Below are 23,641 nucleotides of genomic sequence, written 5' to 3' on the forward strand. Positions count from 1 at the left end.
TTTCTCTAGTTGTACTCTTATAATTGGCAATTTAATTATTAATACAAATATAATTACCAATATTGCTATGGTTTGGATGTGGTTTTTCCCCGCCAAATCTCATGTTGAAATCTGATCCTCAATTTAACAATTTTGGGACTGGAACCTAGTGGGAAGAGTTTGGGTTATATAGGCAGATCTCTCATGAATAGATTAATGCCCTCCTAAGGGGGGTAAGTTCTTTCTCTCACAGGAATGGATTAGTCCTCATGAAAGCAAGTTGTTAAAGACAGTCTGGCTTCCTCAACTTTTCTCTCTGTTGATTCCTCTCTTGCCATGCGATCTCTTTGCACACGTCTGGTCTTCCACTTTCTACCATGAGTTAAAGCAGCCTGAGGCCCTCACCAGATACAGCTGCTCAATCATGAACCTTCCAGCTGCCAGAATCATGAGCCAAATAAACCTCTTTTCTTTGTCTTTGTAAGTTACCCCGCCTTGGGTATTCTGTAATGACAACACAATGTGGACTAAGACAAATATAAATTATACTTCAATAAAGTTGGTTGTTTTAAAAAAGGATGAGCCAAGACATGCAGTAAATACAAGAAATGTCTGATAAGCATGTATTTCATATAATCTTGAGATTTAATGCAGTAGCATATGCAAAGCATATTAATTGACACATAGAAAGTATTTAAATACTAGTAGTTATTATAATTATTAAATACTAACTGGAGATAATCCTGGTGATTTTGAAAGAAGTAGAAGAGTTGGGAAGTTGAACTAATTTAAGGAAAAATTAATTTAGCCATATATTTGTCCAAATTAGGGTAATGTAAAAACATATCAGTGACTTACAAATTTTGTAAGTAATTAAGAAATTTTCAATGAGAAATAAGTGTGGAGCTGAATACTTACATGAGCCCCTCAAAAAGCGATGGTTAATGGAATAAATGAAAATAACAGGAGAGACTTTGTTGAAAGAAGACAAATAGTCAAGGAAGTGATAGAGGATACAAAAGAAAGATGAAAACTTACATTCATTTAGTGTCTACCACGTGCCAAAGACATTATTATTATTTAGTTTTCATAACAACAACATCTGGTGGATATGATTACTTCCATTATATAGGTTAGGAAAGTAAAGCTTAGAGGTTTGTGAACCCACTAAGTTCAAAGTTGTGTAGCCAATAGGTGGTTGAGTGAGAATTCAAAACTGGAACAGATTTGCTTGATCCAGAATGGTATGACTTTATCGTCCATGCATTTCCTTCTACATTGTACTGCCTGTAAAGTGGGAGTCAGTTATGGGAGGAGACTCAGAATGTCACAGGTCTTGCAAGCTGTTGTGGAAAATTTGGAAAGAGGCATTGGATTTAATGACTGATACAGGTCAGTGAAGAATGATCTTGGAGAGAACAGTTTTCTTCAGTGGCGTGGTAGTGTTCAAAACAGGATTAGATGGTAAAGAAAATGTAGAACCACTGTGTGTAGACTCCTTGATGGAAGAGTTTATTGGTAAAAGATCAGAGGAAAATTGCAATATAGATTTGTCCATTCAAACCCCAAAGTCCAGATTCTTACTGCAATATTTGATGTAGCCAATATACAGCAGTTGAATTCAATTTTGGCCCCTGTTTATGTGTATGCTAAAGAAAAATAACAATCCTAAGCATATGCCACTTAAACAAGAGGATGTGATTATACCATGAAACACTTGTAACCGTAGGAATATAGCAGTGTAAGTCAAAATAGGTCTTATCTCGCCCCTTCCTGTCATTTGCTGCCATTGTTTGCCAAAGGTCTAGCACCTGTCTTCAGAGGAAAGTCAAAATGTTAGTGCTCAGATGGTGGGATGAATTCCTGAATTACTGTTGGCTCTGGTAGTTTCTTCCGATCAATTTTATAGTTTCTTTAGAACTAGAAAATTAGTTCTCAGAATGGCACTTGGCCACCCAATGTATATAATACAATTACTCAACCAGCTGCTTGAAAGCAAGGGACAACAGAGAAGTCAGCTACTGGCTGACCTCAGGCAATAGGAAATTTGATGGTACTCCTTGGTCAAATCCTTCATTTAACATACATTTATATAGAACCTTTCTGTGTCAGGCACCATTCTAGGTACCACAGATACAACAATAAAGAGAACTGACAAAACCTCAGCCTTCATGGAGTTTATATGCTAACACATATGCATAAACAAACACATATAAAAATCCAGAAAGTCTTTACTGCTGTGAAGACAAACAACACAGAGTAAGCAGATACTGATGTTGGGTTGTTGCCTTAGGGTGGTCAGCAAAGTTGTTTCCAGGGAAGTGACATTTGGATGAAAAACTGAATAATGTAAGACAGTTAACCATCAAACATCTGTATGAAGATCTTTAGGAGGAGTAGGGGAACAGCAAGTGCAAAAGCCCTGTGATGGGAAAGTGCTTGTTATGTCTGAAGAACAGCAGTATGACACCATGGCTGGAGTGTAGTTGGGGAGGGAGAGAGACGTGGGAAATAATAATGGAGACTTAGTTAGGGCCACATCATGTAAATAGAACTTTCGCAATCCTATAGACAAGAACTATGTTTTGATTTTTCCCTAAGTCCACAAAATAGTTTGCGATAGAAAGCCATCGAAAGATTGAAAATGGGAGTATTATTTGTAACCTCAGTTGCTGTTCCATGCAGGCGTAGGAGAGAATAATGCTTCCTTGCTCCATATCTATTGCTGAACAGTTCTCCATGATCTCTTTAGTCTGAGGACAAATGACAGTTTTCTGGTTACAAGACAGAGGGGATATGCCATCCTAGGCATTGAGATTGGGAAATATCAAGCATGCATGTGACTGCCAAGTATTAAACCCCATTTTCTGATGACCAGTAGGGTTCCAGGTATCAGCACATAAAGTGAGCTTTTTCCGAGAAGAATGAAAGATGGCAGGCAGAAATGAACAAGCTAGTAAAGAGGACTGAGGCTTATTGTTAAGGTCTGGGGCCTAAAAATGTCAGGATTCAAAGTGATCAATTTGGAAAATAAAGAGATTTGGACCCTCCTCTGAAACCAGGGAGTAGTGAATATGTAGAGTCAGAAAGTAACTGCAAATTCCAGAGAAACTGTGGAAGCAGCATTTTGTAGGAGTGTGGGGGAAACAACACCCTCAACTACTATTCCTACCTTCTGGTAAATCTATTACTTTAACTTTACCTCTGCCAGCCAATAAAACTTTTTCATGTTTTGGTACATTTTAATTGTTTCCAAAGTCCTTTCATGCACAGGATTTATTTGACTTTTACAACAACCTGAGAAATGGCTGGAACAAGTTAAGAAATTTCACATCCAGAGAAGGGAGCTGGGGATCAAAGAAGCCAAGTCACCTGTCCATAATCACTGTGCTGCCCACCTTATTAAGGGGTAAGGATTTAATGTGTGTCTTTTCACTCCTGCACAATGCTCCATGTATTAGAGTATGGCATTTTATGTGAACTGCAGAGATATTCAAAATACATGGAATAAATGAAATTTTTAGGTGTTAAGAAAACCATTGCATGATAAGAAGTCCAAAAGGATGGAACTTCCAGGAGTCAAAGCTTTGACATGTGAAGAAATAAAAAAAAAAGCAAACTAATCTAGGCCACAGATGGGAGGTACCACATCCTTGCTTTAAATACTAGAAGGAAAATATATTCGTTAGGTGGCTTCCTGAGGCCTTTACTAGTCTTCGGAGTCTAGCTTGTAAACTTATGCTCTTTAATCTGATTAAGTTCAGTGATTCAATCAGCCTGCTAGAATAATAAAAACTTCGCATGCAGGGGTTGCTCAAGAGTGTACATTTAACTTTCATACAGCTTAGGCTCTTTTTTTTCACATACTATACACTTACATTCCTGAGATGCCTTTCCTACAGGGAATTCACACTTTTACTGATCAGCAGGCATACAAATACTGTCAGGTGCCAGTTGATAGTTTAGTTTCCAAAATATCACCATTTATATCTTTATAACTATGTTTACATGATGGTTTAAAAACTTTGGCATACTACTCAGTATAAGATATAAAAGGCAAATAAGAAAAAGTGTTACCAGATGCTTGTAATAATTTAAACAAAGGCTGAAATCATTTGGACGGTTAAAAAAAGACAACTTTTGGGCTATATTCAATACTTAACTGAATGTTCAATTACATTAAAGGAACACATATAAATTACTCAGAACGTAATTCTGGAAATGTATGGTTAAAGATTGTATCTAACGAGGCAGAGTATAGTGATGGAGGAGAAAATGGGCATATCCTAAAAGTATAAATGTATAAGCAATATAAAATATGTCAATGATATGAATACAGAGAATATTTCTCTCAAGATCTAAAGAGTTATCGTCACAACCCAGACCTTTATTAGAAGAACATAGCTGGTTTTCAACTCTTGCTAACAAAGTTTAAAGCATGTTGATAATAATCTAAGGAAATTCAGCCTCAAAATGTTTCATTTAATTTGGAGCAAAATCATCAACATATAATGTCTTCTCATACACATCATTTCAAATACAGAACAGAATAAAAAAACATGAAACAAGGAATTATATAAAATAATAGAAAAATAATTTTATTTTCTTTATTTTAACTTCATCTATATAAAGCAAAGATTCTCCCCAGCTCTTAACTCACAATGTCCACAGCATCTAGAAAAATACCTGATTTCAGGAAAAATATTAGAAAACATTCATATTGTAGAAATTTTCTCAGAAGCCCAAACAAGGATTAATAATCAAGAGATGATAACCAAACACTTCTATCACAATTAGTCATTATAATTTAATGTGTAAATCTATGCTTATGTATAGTCACCTTTCAAACACAATTCCAAATTACATTAAGTAAGGAATTGCCTACATATAGTCTTAAATCACTTGACTAGAGCTCATGTATTCCTAGACATATAGGCAGGAAAATAAGGTATAGGGGCAAAACTGATTTCCAGTTCCGTGGTTAATCATAACCTTTACGAAACCACTTCTCTCTAGGCCTGTTTCCTCATCTGCAAAAGGTGATTCTCAGTTCTGAAATATCAGTAGAATGGTGGGTGGGGAGGGGAATGCAGTAGCAGAAAAATGAAGAAAGGTCAAGACTTCTTTGGTCACCTCATCCTAACTTTCAAATCACCCCATCCTTGTCCTAAACTCAGAGTCACTGATATGGTTCGCTGCGTGGCGTGCCCAGGGAATTGTAATAATTCTCACCCTGAATTGTAATAATCCCCACGTGTCAAGAGCAGGGCCAGGTGGAGATAATAATGGGGGTGGTTTCCCCCATGCTATTCTAGTGATAGTGAATAAGTTTCAGGAGATCTGATGGTTTTATAAATCGGAGTTCCCCTGCACAAGCTCTTGCCCTCCCCCCATGTAAGATGCACCTTTGCTTTTCCTTTGCCTTCTGCCATGATTGTGAGGCCTCCCCAGCCATGTGGAACTGTGAGTCCATTAAACCTCTTTCATTTATAAATTACCCAGTCTCAAGTATGTCTTTATTAGCAGCATGAGAACAGACTAATACAGTCACTCCCTCCTCATCACTCAAGGCTCTCAGCTGAGACCTCTACCTCACTGTTAGTTCATCATCAGTCTTATTTCCCCGCCATTAGACAGTGAATCTAGTCTCTCAATTATTGTGTAGTTGGCAGTTGATCGGGTCTCAAAAACACAGAACCAATGCAGAGGGGCCTGTGAGGAGTAGAACGACCCATTCTGCTTGAGGTTAAAGTTCTGGTTGGGGTGGGCAGGAAGTGGAGGGGGGAAACAAAGTAACCCTTTGAAATGGAGTAGGGATCAATGTAATATGAGTTAATTTTCTTTTCTTTTTTTTTCTCTTCTTCCTTCCTCCCTCTTCTTTTTTCTTTTCTTTACTTTCTTTTGAGACAGGGTCTTGCTCTCCATCACTTAGGCTGGAGTGCAGCGGGATGATTGTGGCTCTATGTAGTCTCAATCTTCTGGGCTCAAGCGATGTTCCCACCTCAGCCTCCCGAGTAGCTGGGACCACAGGTGCCTGCCACCGTGACCGGCTATTTTCCAATTTTTTGTAGAGACAGGGGTATCCCTATGTTGCCCAGGCTAGTCTTGAACTCCTGAGCTTTCAAGCGATATCGTCCAGCTGAGATGATGACAGGCGTCATCCCAGCTGGACTATAATATGGGTTAATCTTAATAGCAGCTAAATGTTTAACACATTCTGTGGCATGGACTGTGCACCGTGCTTCTCACAACAGCCTAGGAGGTGGGTACTATTATCATTCTCCTTTAAATATGTGGAAACTGAAACTTAGAGAAACTTGACCCACACTATCCAACTCTTAAGGGGCAGACGCTGACTTGGAACTCAGACCACAAGGGATGACCTTCTCCCACCTGTAGAGGGCAGAGATCCTGCTGGGAACCCAGGAAGCAGGCAGGGACAGGAGAAAAGTTAATACTCCCACTCCAGACGCTATGGGGAAGGGGCTGCTGGCACCTTGGAGTCTCGGGCCATAAGCCGGCCTTAAAAGGGAGGGGTTCCTTTAAGGGAGAGGGACTTTTCCCCACGAGACAAAAAGTAACTCCCAACTGGGAGGGGGTTCTCTCCGAGTGGCACGCATGAGCGGATCGATGAAGACCCGGCCAACCGGCTGAGGGAGCATCGGGACCCCCTTTGGGGATCGGAGGAGGAGGATTCCGACAGGAGGGAAGCGGCAGCCCTGGGGAACCAGGATTCCTGGTCGTGGGTGGACCCAGTGGAAAAGGACGTGCGAAGCCTGTACAGAATGGAGCAGGCCGGCCAACAGGGCCGGGGGGCGGCGGGTCCCGAGGAGGGACGGGAGGCTGCATGTCCGGAGGAGGTGCGGGAGGCGGCAGAGCAGGGACCTGGGGACGGCTTGAGCGGAGAGGAGGGGGCCAGCGTGGAGCCAGCCGGGCCGGGGGGCGGGGAGATGGCGGTCTCCGAGGGTGGGGCGCCGGCCGGTCTTGCGGTCTGGAGGCGGGGAAAGAGGCGTGGAGACAGGGACGCAGCGAAGGGAAAAGGAAAGCTGCCAGAGGGCAGGAGTGGAAAGGATCCTGGCGAGCACCGGGAGGAGTGGCGGCTGCGGGATCAGCTGCCGAGCAGGCACAGGGACAGGTGCCTGGAGAAGTACTGGGAGAGCGCCCAGGAGCGCTACCGGGTGAGGGTGGGGAAGCGCAGGGCCAAGCGCGCGAAGCAGGTTGTGGGGGACCGGGTCGAGTGGAAGTACCCGCCGGAGAGGAAGGCCGGCTGGCTGTGGCGCCCAGAGAAGGTGGAGTCCGAGGAGGAGGAGAAGGAGGAGGGGAAAGAGGAGGAGGAGGAGGCCTGCAGAAGGAAGAGCAGCCCCTTAGAAGTCCAGCAGCAGCAACTCCGGCGGCCCACAGTCAGATTCAGCACCTGCCTCAGATCTCCACGTCTGTCTCAGCTGCGCCTCTCCTGCTGCCTCTCAGGCACCAGTGCCATTAACGAGCTGGCGAAGATGGGCGACCCGGATCTCCTCGAAGTGTTGGCGGAGGAAGGTAGGACTGCTCCAAGAGGTGTCAAGGGAGAGCCAGGCTGGCTGCCTGCACCCCGCCACCCGCGGCGCAGAGGCCCCTGGGGACGTTGGCGGCCCTGCGGCCTGAGTCCTAGGGAGGTTCGCTGCGTGGCGTGCTCAGCGCGAAACCGGGACTGCGGGGCAGAGTCCCCCGCCTGGGGTGAGTGGGGTTGGTTTCGGCGCCCCACAGATTTCTCTGCTGCTCCTGCGCGCCAGGGACCTGCGACCTGTGACCCCTATGGTTCCGGAACACCCTCCTTGCTCCCCTGCAGGCCTGGGAACCGCCGAGTAATTCAGGGCTGCTAGGCTAGCGCTGCAGTGCTTGGGCCTCCGAACCCAGCCAATGGAAACGAAGGCTTTCCCAAAAAAAGCAGCAGTATAGAGTGCAAGACAGCTATCCCACGTGTAAGGAGCTGGTCCTTGAGTCTTATTACCTCACTCTCTCTGCCCGTTACTTATCATGCTTTGAGATGCTTGTTAATTGTAGGAGTAGCAGATCCTAAAATCTATCAGTTTGAGATACTGAGAGCCATAGGCACTTGGAAAAGCTGCTGCTGCTGCTGCTGTTGCTGTTGCTTTTCAACAGCTTTCATTAAGCCCTTTAGTTCCGTTGAGAAATATTTATCCATTGTTTGCCAAAGCCTTTACACCACCTGTATTCCGTGGACCTATTTTAATACATGTATTTTCCTTAAAATGCACATACTATTTTGCTGCTATCTCCAGGACCCCAGTTCCTTCAATGATACTTTATTTTCATGTCTTGTTTAGTGTTGGATTTAAACATAGAAACAGTTTTCCAAAGTGACAAAAGATCTGATCATTACTATTCAGTCTTCAAAGGCACCGGGAAATACCGTGTGTTACTGCATCCTCCTCGTTCCCTTTTTTAAGCAGCTTTACTGAGATATAATCTATATACTGTAAAATTCACCTATTTGACGTGTAAAGTTGGATTTTTTTAGTGTATTTACAGAGTTTTGTAACTATCATCATAATCTAATTTTAGAACACTTTCATCACCCCAAATAGAAACCTCTTAGGCAGTCACTTCCCATCCTCCCCACTTCCTACCAGTAATCTCTTTATTGTCTCTATAGATTTGCCTATTCAAGACCATTCGAATCAATAGAATCATACAACATGTGGTCTGTTGTAACTGGCTTCTTTCTCGTAGATTAATGTTTTTGAAGTTAAGCCATACTGCAGCTTTTATCAGTGCATCATTCTTATTAATTGCCAAATACTATTCCGTTGTAGAGATATAGCATACCTATCCATTCATCAGTTGGTAGGATTTGTGTTATTTCCACTTTCTTTTGCTTCTATGAATAATGCTGCTATGAACATTGATGTATCAGTTTTCATATGAACATATGTTTTTATTTTCCTCGGGTATATATCTAGGAGTGGAATTGCTGGATTATGTGGTAGCTTTATATTGAACATTTTAAGAAACTGCCAAACTGTTTTCCAGGCATCTGCATGTTACCTTCCCATCAATAATGTATGAGGGTTCCAATTTCTGTACATCCTCACTAACACTTGTTATTGTCTTTTTTATTATAGCCATCCTAGTGGTTGTAAAGTGGTATCTCAATGTGATTTTGATTCTATTTCCCTACTGACTAATGTAGCAAGTATTTTCATATACTTATTAGTTATTCACGTTTTTGGAGAAGTGTCTATTCAGATCATTTGCCTGTTTACAAAAATTGAGTTGTATTTTTCATTATTGAGTTGCAAGAATTCCTTATATATTCTGAATACAAGTCCCTTATTAGATATATGATTTACAAATATTTCCTCCCATTCTGAGTGTTATCATTCTATGTTCTTAATGGTGTCAGTTGAAGCATACCCCCCTTATTTTTTATTTTATTTTATTTTTTGAGACAGGGTCTGGCTCTGTTGCCCAGGCTGTAATGCAGGGGCGTCATCTCTGCTTACTGAAACCTCTGACTCCCAGGCTCAAGTGATCCTGCCACCTCAGCCTCTGGAGTATCTTGGACTATAGGTGCTGCACCACGACCTCCCCAGCTAATTATTATTTTTTTTTTTATGAAGATGGGGTTTCACCCTGTTGCCCAAGTTGGTCTTGAACTCCACAGCTCAGCTGATCCACCTGACTTGGCCCCTCAAATTGCTGGGATTACAGATGTGAGCCACAATGCCCAGTCACACTCCCCCATTTTAAAAAAGGGCCTTTGTAATCTCTTTATGCTTACATGTGATCCAAATTGTGCCTCTGATTAGGGTGGAGGTGAGATAAATAGATATTGATGAGGAATACCGTATATTTGATGGCTGGGACTAATTACTGCATTCTGCCCAAATTCCTGTATCTAGGTATATTCAAAGAACCAGAACCCAAGCAGCAGGGAAGTGTGGCATTGATGAGATCAGGGCCTAAAGAGCAGCATAGTTCAGGCCACTCATATGACTCGTATATTTTTAGATGTTTCTTAGCATGTCAGTTCTTTTGCTGGTTTAGTTTTACTGCCCATTATTGAGACCTGTGTTCTTATTAGGTATCTTAGCCTACTTTTTTTTACTGCTACAATGGAATACCACAGCCTGGGTAATTTATAAAGAAAATATTTCGCTTTTGGTTCTGGAGTCTGGAAAGTCCAAGAGCATGGTATTGGCATCTGACAAGGACCTTTGTGCTGCCTCTTAACATGTTGGAAGGTCAAGGGAGCACATTAGACCAAGAGATAAATGTGTCCAAACTTATCCTTTCATTAGGAACCCAATTCTAATGTAACTGTCCCACTCCCATGAGAATGGCATGAATTCATTCATGAGGATGGAGCCCTCATGACGTAATCACCTCTTCAAGGCTCTACCTCCTAATACCATTACAATGACAGTTAAATTTCACCATGAGTTTTGGAGGGATATTTAAACCATAGCACTAGGGTGTATGAAAAGTTCATTGTTATGAGAGTTTTTTTTTTTTTTTAATGAACATTCCAGTGGATTTTTAGAACTCTGCTTCCAGATATATTTTCTCTTGGAGTTAAATGACACTGTTGGCTGGGTGTGTTGGCTCACGCCTGTAATCCCAGCACTTTGGGAGGCCGAGGCGGGTGGATCACGAGGTCAAGAGATCGAAACCATCCTGGCCAACATGGTGAAACCCCATCTCTACTAAAAATACAATAATTAGCTGGGTGTGGTGACGTACACCTGTAGTCCCAGCTACTCGGGAGGCTGAAGTGGGAGAATCCCTTGAACCTGGGAGGCGTACATTGCAGTAAGCCAAGATTGCGCCACTACACTCTAGCCTGGTGACAGAGTGAGATTCCGTCTCATATAAATAAATAAATAAAATAAAAATAAAATAAACAACACTGTTATGAAAACAAAAGTGTTGGCTGAAGAAGGCTGAAAAATTCAAGTTCCAGAGCATCAATTTTTAATAGCTACTTTCATTTCTATGTTTTAAAATATAAGAAGACTTTTTAGACTAAATTTACCCATATAGGTAAGCCTTGATTTTGTATGTGCTTTCTAAATCACCTTTAAATACTGAATATGAGAGTTAATTTATAAAATTGATTGTAAGAGAGACAACGTAACATTTTGCCTTTTAGACTTAATAGATCTAAGATTTCTTACATCTTCTCTACTTTTTTCACAATTAAACACATGAGGAATCAGTGATCTCCAATTGGCTAATTTCCTACTATCTTCTAATTTTAAAAATGAAATTCTAATGGCAGAAGTTAATAGAGCACTTAATTAGTTACATAAACAAACATTGCCAGTAAAATGTCATTGCTGGAATTTAACTTTTTTTTTTTTTTTGAGGTCTTACTCTGTTGCCCAGGCAGGAGTGCAGTGGTGTGATCATAGCTCACCATAGCCTCAAGAAATGTTCATGCTTTAGCTGATTTATGATACAGTTGGTATTGGAAAAGACAGTTTGAGACTTTAGCATTGGAAAAGGCAGATTAAAACTTGAACGTTATGTTGTTTGCATCTTTACGGCTATGTTAAGCATTGTGTCCAACTAAGCCATCCGTCTTTAGTAATGTTAATATTTGATTAGAAATATTTTATTTTATACTGCTAGTAAGAGTGTAAACTGAGAAGACCAGTTGGTAAGTACAAGTGCTATTTTTGGGCTGTGGATTTGCTGGAGTGTGTATTCTTAGTCATGTGCTTTCAGTGAAAACTCAAGACTCAGTCTTTAGGCTGGCTTTACTTTTGGCACGTATTTGATGATTCTCCACAGTGATTGGTACCAAATCTTTCATATCCCTGGAATCTAGCCCGCAGGGAGAGTATAGTGCTATCCATTCATTTTAGAGGAAGTTGGAGGAATAGAAAGAAGCTGACAGAGTTGTTGGCTTCAAATCCTGCCTCTTCAGTCAGGCCTCAGTTTTGACAGAGGTTTTGGTGATTATGCATAGTTACAGCATCTTTATACTCCATGAGGGAGTGTGAAAGTGTCTGAGTCTATGGTCTGTGTGAACATCTAATTGCAAGGGTGCATACATGTGAGAGAGCTAGCGAGCAGTAAGTGTGCAGGGGTGAGAGGGAGCATGGTGTGTGTGGAAGTAAATCTATCCTCTTGAATGTCCCGATGTTTCACAAGAGGATGCAGTTGACAAAATGTGTCTCTGTTTGTTCTCTGGAGCTAACAGTCTTGTGGAGGGATGTGTATTTGAGCTAGGTGTCCAGAGAGGGCTGCATTCAAGGTGGTATGGGAGCAGGTGGGAGGCCAATCCAGGGGACAGTTGAGGTTTCAGGCAAGGCCTGAAAGGAGGTCTAGGCTGATATAATGTGAAAAATAAGCAAGAGTTAGAAAGGGAAGAAACAGTGTTAGTTCTAGAGAAAGAAAGCTGTAATTTTAAAGGTTAAAGTGTGAAAGGAGAGCTAGTAATAATAGGAGGTAATCTGGGGGATTCATATTGTCCCTTTTCCACATTCTCAAATAAATGCATCGCATCAAATTTTAATAGCAGCTTGAAAATATTTTTTCACCTACTTGTTTTATGTTAAATGGAACAAAAGTAATTAGGAAAAAGAGGGGCTAGTGTTTGCAGTTTTTCAACTTTCTTTTTGTAAAAATAGAATTGTAAAACTCTTTAAACCTAGCTTAAGGTTTGCAGTTGCTTGATTGTTCTGTGATTGGAACTATATTTTGTTTGATGCATTGTTCTTTGGCATAATAGTGACTGTTTTTGTCCTTAAAAAAAAGCCTCTCTAAGTCAATGTTAACTATCATATCTTGAGACACAAGGCTTGTATTTCTTAGAATCCTATTCTTTATCTATTCACTGTGAAGCCATTCTAAATTGGTCTCCTTTTCATTCACAGATCTAACGAGAGATGATCAGGATCAGGATCAACTGAGTTTTGAGCTATATGTTTAGGCAGTAATCATGGGTAAAACCCATTGATGATAATACTGTATGATGTTTAATGTTTTTCAAGCATTTCCCTTTAGATTTGTATCTTTTACATGAGAAAGCCTGCACTCAGAAAGTTAAGTGGTATAGCTATAGTTGGTTAGTTTTCATGTTTTGCTTAGAGTAAAACATTTTAAGAGCAGATCCTGCAACACAAAGATCTGAATACAAAAGGAGTTATTTCAATTTTATTCTGACATTCTGAAACTTAGCCCAAGGAATTTACAGCAGTTTTGAAGCTTAACAGTAGAATAGAATAATAACAACAATATCAACAAGAATAACACCCGCTTACCTCCTATATGCCAAGTACATGCATTATCTATTTAGTGCTTACACAAACATTATGAGATAGACATATCACTTATGACAGCTGAGAGCTTTGAATTTATGTCATACTCTTGTAATGGATGCTAGGAAATGTTTTGTTTGCTTGAGTACATTACTACACCATATAATTGAGGTTCTATTAGCAAAGAAGGAGGAGGAGGAGGAAAGATATTTGTCAGTAGCCTGTAGCCTCTGCTGTATTAGTCACCCACCATTAACAGTCTTTCCTATTTTATTAAAGGACATCTTCTCAAATTTCTCATGCTTAGGAGTCTTCTATTTCATCTTAACATATTTTTATGAAAATAGGTATATTTTCTAAAACAAAGTAAATTTAGTGATAAGAGTGCATTGTTCTACTTTAAAAAAAGTCTCTTTGATCTCTGGCCTGATAAAATATAGGTATTCTCATATCTGCATTTACATTCACTCTGTTGTGATGTGTTGTGTTTTGGTTGAAGTGTATGAAAAAAATCTGGCCTCTTAGAGATCTATAGTTGAAAAGGGAGGATAATTTTAAAAAGTTTTTGAATAATTATGGATATTCTTCTCTGATTTGCCCCCAAATTCAACGAATAATAGGTTCTTTAAAGTTAGATATAATGTAGAATTTGAAACCATTGAAATGAACTTTTATTTCACTGCTGCATTAAAATCTATTGGTCTGTCCTTCACTTTAAATGTATCTTTTTCTCATGCATGGTTTTGTAACATCATGTATTGCTTATTTGGAAAACAATTATCTACTGAGTTATACAGATCTTCCAAATGTTGACATATTTCATTTAAAAATACCAAAACGTAATGCTAACATCATCATTGATCTTATCAGGAATGCCTTGGGAATCTGTTAAGCACACAGTGACGGTCACAAGTTTACAAAAATTATTTCATTTGCAACTCAAATTTTGTCATTGGCAATAAATACTGTCAGGTGTTTTCCGTGAAGTGATAGATTCATGTCATTAATGTTTGAGGTAATATCTGACAAATAGTTAGGTCTGTATGACTCTATATGTTTTCCCATCATACTTTCAACTAAAATGGTGTTTTATGAAAAATTTAGCTACTTTACCTTGCAATGTAAAGTACTTTTTCATGAGGCAACCGTGGTACTTTGGAAATGCAGCATCAGCGCTTCATGCATTCTTCCTGTTTCTTTATAGATTATTAAAAATTTGTGTGTTCAAGGTCAAGATTTTATAAACTTCATAAGCTTTACTGTTTATCAAGGACATTTTTAAGTTAAACTACATTTTTGTTTCTTTTTGTACTGAGAGTGCATGATGGTGGAAAATATAATGACTACTAATATAGTCTGGTGCCATAACCTTGATTCACATGATGGCACCAGCAGTTTTATCCCATTGTTTTTGCATCACCAGTGCAAACGTCAACAGAATGAAAAAGACAAATATGGTTTTAATATTATTATGAAACTTTAAATACAAAATAAAATATATAAATTTGACACATACAAAAAGTAAAATAAATTGTATCTTGATGGGGGATGGCAGACAGTACTTTAAAATTGCTGATATAGGATTTGAATTATCACCTAGAAGGAGAAGTTGTGTGGGTGTGTTATGTATGTGTGTGAGTACTGTTGTCTCTCAGTATCCACAGGCATTGGTTTCAGGATACCCCACTGGTACCAAAATCCAAGGATGCTCAAGTCCCTTATATAAAATGGCATAGTATTGGCATATAACCTATGCACATCCTTGTGCATGCTTTAAATCATTGCTAGATTACTTATAATATGTAATACAAAGGAAATGCCATGTAAATATTTGTTATACCTCTTTGCACAGTGCCTGGTGCATGGCAAGTTATCATTATATTTTGGCTTTTCATTTGCAGCCACAGTGAAAAACTTGGCTCCCTTGTCAGCTTGCTCATTCAATTTTTCAATAAATGTTTATCAGCCATCTTTCATTTGCCAATCAGTGTGCTAAAAGAACAAAATCAGAAATTGTGCTCACTTTTCAGAAACTTATCTTCTTTTGGGGATAAAAAGATATTAATCAAAATGCACATATATTCATGTAAAATTGAAACCCTGACAAGTGCGAGTAGAGATATATCAGATGCTTTGAACTAGCCAGATACGTGAAAGAAGGCTTCCCTGGGGAGAGAGTGACTTTCAAGCTGATATCTGAAGGATGTGAAGAATTACCCAGGGCAGGGTGGGGAGCGAGAGAGTGTGTTATTCCCTTTTGTGCTATTATAACAGAATACTACAGACTGGGTAATTTATAAACAATAGAAGTTTATTTGGTCCATGTTCTGGAAGCTGGGAAGTCCAAGGTTGGGGACCATGTCTGGTGAGCCCCTTCTTGCTGTGTCATAACATGGTGGAAGGCATCACTTGGTGAGAGAGCATGCACACATGAGATGGCCTAACTTTCTTTCATAACAAATCCATTCTTGCTATTACAAATCTATTCCTGTGATAACAGCACTAATTCATTTATGAAGGCAGAGCACTCATGACCTAATCACCTCTTAAAGGGCCTACCTCTCAACATTGTTGCATTGCAGATTGTTTCCGACACGTAAACTTTGGGAGACAAATTCAATCCATAGCAGAGAGCATTCCTTACAGAGGAATAATTGTGCGTTAAGGCCCCTCAAAGAGGGAGAATGGAACTGAAAGAAGGTATAAGGACCTGAAAGGAGACTAGTGGGCCAGACTTAAGAGCGCAAAAGGGTGAGGTTGGAGAGGTTGGTTGGTTTTAGTTAATTTTAAAGAGTTTTATTGTTTGCCAAAGGCAAAAAACTTATATCAAGAATGACCCCATCTTATACTAGCAAAGCTATGAACCATAAATCTGCTTTTTAAAATAAAATAAAATTATAAATAAAATAAAGCTTTCTTACAAACCAGTATTTATTTTCACATACAGCCTCGTTTTAACCAATGTACAGATCAAAACTCAAAATATTCCTCTGCAGAAAACTTTGGACCTTATTCCCTAGCCGACCTATAATGGTTGAATTTCTGTCAAGTATAAATTTATGTATATAATGGGCTTAATTATTTAAGAGAATAACTGAGGGATTTGTGTGATCTGTGAAAAGGAATTGGACTGTCATACTTGGGTTGTGAAAAAGCTATACAAATGGTAGATTTTTAAAATATTTTTTGACTTATACAATTGCTTTATTTTATTATTTTTTACTTATAAGAACAAGCATTTATTTCTCACAGTTCTGGGTGCTGTGAAGTCTAAGATCATGGTACTGAACTCAGTGTCTGGTAAGGGCTTGTTTCCTGGCTCATTAATGCCATCTTCTTACTGTGTCTTCACATGATGGAAGAGGGAAAGCAGCTCTCTGGAATCTCTTTAATAAGGGCTCTAATCCCATTCATAAGAGCTCTGCACCATGAGCACATTCAGACTACAGCACCTGAAATACTTAGTGTTTTTTGGCTTTGTAGACGCATCATTCTGGTTTCTGCTTTTATCTTCACACTGCCTTCTTCTGTGCCTCTGTTCCCTCTTCTTTTCTTAGGAGGACATCCATCATTGGATTTAGGGCCCACCTTAAATCCAGTATAACTTCATCTCTAGATCATTAACTAATTACATCTGTAAAGACTACATTTCCAAATTAGGTTTCAGTCTGAGGTTTGAGATGGACATGAATTTGGGTGTAGGAGAGACATTAGTCAACCCCTACAATAGGTCAATATCAAGTTTCCATATAATAAAGTGTCTTGTTCTGGGCTCTCTGTTCAGTTTCATTCGCCAGTTTTTCTATCCTATTTCTAAAATTATAGTCACTAACTTGAACTTAAAGTGCTAACATTTTATGCGGTTCCCATTGTGATATTTTCTCCAAAAAAAATATATAGGAAGTTTTTGACTTAAATATATCTTAGGGCTTTTTCAAGTTGGAACCACTAGAAAATAAGAATTTCGGTTCTATATTTAACTTTTTTAGTGTCATAAACTTATTTGAACATGTATTTTAGTGCAAACGACTAAATGCATTACCATTACGGAGCTATCTGTATGTCGGGAAAGTACTCTGGCCTGTGTAGAAACTGGTAGTGTTCTATATACAAGCTGTCTGGTTTAATTTCAGGAAAATAAGCTGAGAGAATATGAAATCTCACATGGTGAGAACTAAAACATATGAATGGACACCCTATTGGGTATTTTACTCTCAGTGGTTTTGTAGTTATAGATTGATAACCACATTGATCAGAGTTAAGTTTATTTCTCAGTAATTGAGATTGTATTTTACACATCAGTATTTTATGCTTTTCCTGTTATAGGCAGTTTTAGGTAAGACTTCTTTTGGAGTCTGTTTTAAACAATTTAGCTCCGAATCATCTTGTATCTTTTCTTCTAGTATTTTTTCTTTGAATTTTTTAATTCATTCAATTCCTATTTTTTCCTTACACAGACTTTTGAATATGTTCTGATCAGTTGGCTAATTTAACATGTTTTTCTCTTTCTTATTTAATTTAGGGGAAAAAGTCAATAAGCATATAGACTACTCTTTCCAAATGAGTGAGGTAAGTTAAATATATATGCATTAGCTTCCTTATAAGTCAGAATAAAAAATCAACATAAGGTTAACTAAGTCTTTGTACTTATTTACTTATAATACATTCTATTATGTCCTCTAATTTATTCATTTTTTAAGTAGCTAAAGCAAGTTCCATGTTCCACGCAGATTTAATATTGGATCTTTTCTAGATGTTATAAGGGAACAAATAGATCTTTGATTTGTTTTGAGGCTCCCTGTGAAATAAACTCAGATATGCTGATCATTGATATGCAAGATACTAGTATTTGGCTTAACATTTTGCTATAATGTAATGTTAGTGTAGTCTGTGATAGCTTATTATTTTACAGTTATTAGTATGATTAGTGCTTATCTATGACTATACTGGAGTTCAACCTGAATTGCATAAACACATTAAATAGAATAATAAATAAATTAAATACTACTTGTAAAAATACAGAATTCTTTTAACCAAAGGACTTCTTATATAAATTCTAAGAACCATACAAACAATTTATATTGCTTCTATACTGAATATAAGCATGTTAAAGGCATTTCAATGAAATCATTTTTCTGATAGACTCTAGTTGATAAAGAATCCCATGCATAGCTCTCACAGAGGTAGACGTCCTTGAGTGGTTTCAGGATGTCCTGCCAGATATAAACAGGATTTAAAAAGAATTTCCAGGAATGACTGAAATTTCTGCTTGGAAAACATGTCCTTCTAGAATAGGTTGGCTATTTGCTAGTTGGCTGGATAAGCTCATTAAGATTCCTAGAAGTTACAGGGTTCCTTTAAAAGTTCAGTGACCCACTAGTCAGAATGGCTATTGTTAAAAAAATCAAGAAATAACAGATGCTGGTGAGGCTGTGGAGAAGAAGGAATGCTTATACACTGTTGGTGGGAGTGTACATTAGTTCAGGCATTGTGGAAGATGGTGTGGCAATCCCTCAAAGACCTAAAGATAGAAATACCATTCGACCCAGCAATCCCATTACTGGGTGTATGCCCAAAGGAATACAAATCATTCTTTTATAAAGACACATGCATGTATATGTTCACTGTAGCACTATTCACAATAGCAAAGACATGGAATCAACCTAAATGCCCATCAATGATAGATTGGATAAAGAAAATATGATACATATATATCATAAAATACTATGGAGCCATAAAAATGACAAGATCATGTCCTTGGCAGAAACATGGATGGAGTTGGAGGCCCATTACCTTTAGCAAACTAATACAGGAACAGAAAACCAAATACCCCATGTTCTCACTTATAAGTTGGAGATAAATTATCAGAACACACAGATACATAGAGGGAAACATCACATGCTGGGGCCTTTTGGAGGATGGAGGGTGGGAGGAGGGAGAGGATCAGGAAAAACAACTAGTGGGTATTAGGCTTAATACCTGGATGATGAAATAATCTGTACAACAAGCCCACATGACATAAGTTTATGTATGCAAGAAACCTGCACTTGTATCTCTGGACTTAAAATAAAAGTTAACGAAGAAAAGTTCAGTGACCTAAATGCTGAGAGAAACAGAATATGAGAACCAGAGGGAACTATGAAGATCATATAGGACAGTGATTTTATAGTGTAGTTTGCAGATCAATATACAAACAAGAATAAGAATTATATGAAGAATTTCTTAAAACTGTAGACTCTTGGGCCCAGGCTGTCTCAAAATAAAATAAAATAAAATAAAATAAAATAAAATAAAATAAAATAAATAAATAAATAAATAAATAAATAAATGGAAAGTAGAGCAAAACAACCCCAAAGCAAGTAGAAGAAGGAAATAATAATAAAAGCAATTGAAAACCAGAAAGTATTAGAAAAAATCATTGAAACAAAAAGCTGTGGAAAGATACATAAAATTGACAAACCTTTAGCCAGACTGGCAGAAAGGGGGTTGCGCTGGGACATATGTAACCAATATCGGGAATAAAGCAGGACATATCAATATGGAATTTGTAGATACCAAAAAGATAATAAAGGAATACTACTAACAACTCTACACACATAAATTTGACAACTAAGATGGAATGGACCAATTCTTCAAGAAGCACAAACTACTATAATCCACTCAACGTTAAAACAGTAATTTGAATAGCCCTGTAGCTACTAAGTAAACTGAATGTGTAATTTTTAAATTCCCCTAAAAGGCCTCTCCAGGCTGAAATGGTCTCATTGGAGAATTCTACCAAATGTTTAAAGAAGAATTAACATTAATTTTATACAGTCTCTTCCAGAAAATAGAAGAAAAACAGATGCTTCTCAATTCATGTCGGATCCCTATGTAACCTTGATAACAAAAGAGACAGACAGTTTAAAAAAAAAACAAAAACAAAAAACCTACAAGTTGTATCCCTCATGTACATAGATAAAAAAATCCTTAGTAAAATGTTAGCAAATAAAATTCAGTAATATAAAAATAATTATGCAACATGGCCAGGTAGGGTTTACTCTATTGATGGAAGGCTCCATTCATTTTTGTGTGTGTGTGGAAAGGGACAGAGTCTTGCTCTGTCACCCAGGCTGGAGTGCAGTGGCACGATCTTGGCTCACTGCAACCTCCACCTCCCAGGTTTAAGTGATTCCCCTTCCTCTCCTGAATAGCTGGAACTACAGGTGTATGCCATCACACCTGGCTAATATTTATAATTTTAGTAGAGACGGGGGCTTCACCACGTTGGTCAGGCTGGTCTCAAACTCCTGACCTTAAGTGATCCGCCTACCTTGGCCTCCCTAGGTGCTGAGATTACAGGCGTGAGCTACTGTGCCTGGTCTCCATTCATTTTTTGAAAAACAATTGGTATACTTCACCAAAGGCTAAAGAATAAAAATCATGTGATTTTTATCAGAAAAAATATTGTCAAAATTTAACTTCCATTTATTAAAAATAAACACAAACTCTCAGAAAACCAAGAATAGAGAGGAACTATTTTAACCTGATAAGGAGCATCCGCACAACACTTACACTAACAGTATATTTAATAGTAAAAGACTGAACAGTTTCTTCGTAAGATCAGAATGTCCTCACTTACCCTTCTCATTAAATATAGTACTGACAGTTCTTGCAATAAGACAAAAAAATAAAAGGTATTCAGATCAGAAAGGGACAAATAAAATTCTCCCCATTTCCAGGTGACATGACGATGTACATAGAAAATCCCAAGAAATCTACAAAATTAAAGACAAAAACAAAATTTCCTAGAACTGAGTTTAAGAAGGTTGTAAAAAATAAGAAAATTATATAGAAATTAGTTATATTTCTATATACTGGTAATGAGAATGTGGAAACCCAAATTGGTATATAAGTTAAAATATCTGTATGACATTTCATAGACATAGGCAAGATTATTCAGAAAATTTTATGGAAATACAAAGGAAGTAGAAGAGATAAAATGATTGTGAAAAAAAGAAGAAAGTGGGAGAAAACCCTCTATGTTATTTTAAGACTTGTTCTTTAGCTGCAGTCTAATGAAGACTGTGTGATATTTGGAGAAGGATAGGCATGTAGATTAATGAAACAGAATAGAGATCCCAGAAATAGCCTCACACAAGTACAGCCAAATGATTTTGGACAAATGTGCAAAAGCAGTTCAATGGAACAAACAGGCTGGAGCATTTGTATATTCATAGGCAAACTTATGAACTTAACCTAATTTTATAACTTATACAAAATTAATTCAACATTGATCATGGACTAAATGTAAAACATAAAACTATACAATTTTTTGAAGAAAAAATGGATCAAACTGTTTGGAAATTAGATCTTGGTGAAGGGTTTGTAGTTATGTCATATCTGCAAACAAAAACATTAATGAAAAGCATTGATAAATTGGAGTTTATCAAATGTAAGAATTATTGTTCCCTGAAAGATCCTGTTATGATGATGAACAGACAGGCTACAGACTGGGATAAATATTTGCATATTCTGTATCAGACAAAGTACTTGTATCTATGATTTATAAAGAACCCATAAAATTTAAATATTTTACAAGAAAAAATGCCCAATTAGAAAGTGGGCAAAATACATATTGAGGTCTTTCACTAAAGAGGAAATATGATGGCAAATAAGCATATGAAAAGATCTTCAATATCACTAGCCACTAAGAAATGCAAAATAAGATCAAAGTGAGATGTCAGTATATGCCTATTAGAAGAGCTAAAATATAAAATAGTGACAATACAACTTACTAGTTAGGATGCAGAGAAACTAGATCTCTCACACAATGCTGGGGGAAATATAAAATGATACAGTCACTCTGGAAAACTGTTGGGCAGTTTCTTAAAAAACTAAATTATAATTTTCATGTCAGTTGGGTAATCATACTCTTGGGCATTTATCCAGCAGAAATGTAAACATATATTCATACGCAAAACCTAAACACAGATATTCACAGCAACTTTATTTGTAGTAGCCGAAAGTGGAAACAACCTAAGTGTCCTACAGCAGGTGAATGGTTAAACAAAGTGTGGCACAGCCTTATCATGTAAAACTACCCATCAGTAAAAAGGAACAAACTATTAATAAACACAACTTGGATAGATCTCCAGGACATTGTGCTAAGTGGAAAAAAATCTTAAAGGAACACATATGTTATGATTCCATTTTTATGACACTTCTGAAATGACAGTATACAGATGGAGAACAAATTAGTGATTTCTAAGGGACATGGATGTTGAGGGGAAGGAAAATGGGCATAAATTTAAAAGGGTAGCATGAGGAAGATCCTTGTGGATGGAATAGCTCTATACCTTGACAGGGCTGGCTCTTACCCAAATGTACACACGTGACAAAATGACCTCCAACTATACAGAGACATTGTACTCATGTCAGCTTCCTGATTATGATATTTTACTGTAGTTATGCAAGATGTAAATAACCATTGGAGGAGACTGGGTAGGGGTTACATGGGATCTGTGTGTATTATTTTGGCAAATTCCTGTGAAGCTATAGTTATTGCAAAATAAAAAGTTAAAAAAAGTGAATACAACTTATTTCACTTTCCTCAATGCTAAATTATATTTTTTCTGACACTCAGATGCAATAAAAACAGGCTCTACACATTGCAGTCAATTTTTTTCACCCCATCTATGGACAGGAGGCAGGCAATTTTCAAAAAAATAAGTATTATAGCATATTCATTCAACTATTGGATTGAGGCAGAATTGAGTAGAATCAATGGATTTTGTCCAGTAACAAATTTATAGATATGATGAATGTTTTTAGGCTTTTACAAGACAGAAGTATAAGAATTGTAGGTTCATTATTTCAAAATTATTTTATGCTTTGAAAAGGTCTTCTGTGCTTCCATGATTGCTTAAATATTAAAGAGCTATTCTAGTTTTACCTCTGATTTACAATTAGTATGAGTCCATCATTGGACATTGTTACAGTCTTGTTGGAAATCAGAAAATGCATGTGAATTAAACATGCATGACATGATTAATATATTTGTTATATGATCACTAGAAAGTAACAAACATTAATTTTAAAAAGTCAACATTTATGGAGAACTTCCCATGTATTATTTAATCTCACTGTATGGACTTTATGGTTTGGAGAGGTTAACTTGCTCAAGTTTACAAATGTATTCAGTTTTACATATGTATTTAATGGGTTTTATATAATTGAAGAAAAAGGTTATGAGGCAAACTGAAACTATATAAATTGTTTTATTGTTATATCTCCTATGTTTTGGAGCTGGGATTCTGAACACAGGTAATCTGATTCTAAAGCTCCTTATTCACTGTATAATATTTCTTTAAGAATGCTGTTTTAAGAATTGTGTCTAGAAGTACATCAAGGAT

General features: G+C 37.8%; 1 protein-coding gene across 11 annotated transcripts in view; it reads left to right on the forward strand.

The window, feature by feature from the left end:
• The first annotated feature begins 4,364 nt into the window (after positions 1-4,364).
• The window catches only part of ANO5 (anoctamin 5), a 94,068-nt gene continuing 74,791 nt past the window's right edge, over positions 4,365-23,641 (forward strand). For 4 of the 11 annotated variants that reach the window (XM_003830452.7, XM_055094239.3, XM_008955905.6 and 1 more), the window contains exons 1-2: positions 4,366-7,515; positions 17,770-17,816. In XM_003830452.7, the coding sequence (XP_003830500.4) occupies positions 6,765-7,515; positions 17,770-17,816 (798 nt within the window). In that variant the 5' untranslated portion in view covers positions 4,366-6,764. The other 7 variants (XM_034932293.3, XM_034932294.3, XM_055094242.2 and 4 more) reach the window with 3 other exon arrangements.

The sequence above is a fragment of the Pan paniscus genome, chromosome 9 (genome assembly GCF_029289425.2).
Source record: "Pan paniscus chromosome 9, NHGRI_mPanPan1-v2.0_pri, whole genome shotgun sequence".
Classification (NCBI taxonomy): Eukaryota; Metazoa; Chordata; class Mammalia; order Primates; family Hominidae; genus Pan; species Pan paniscus.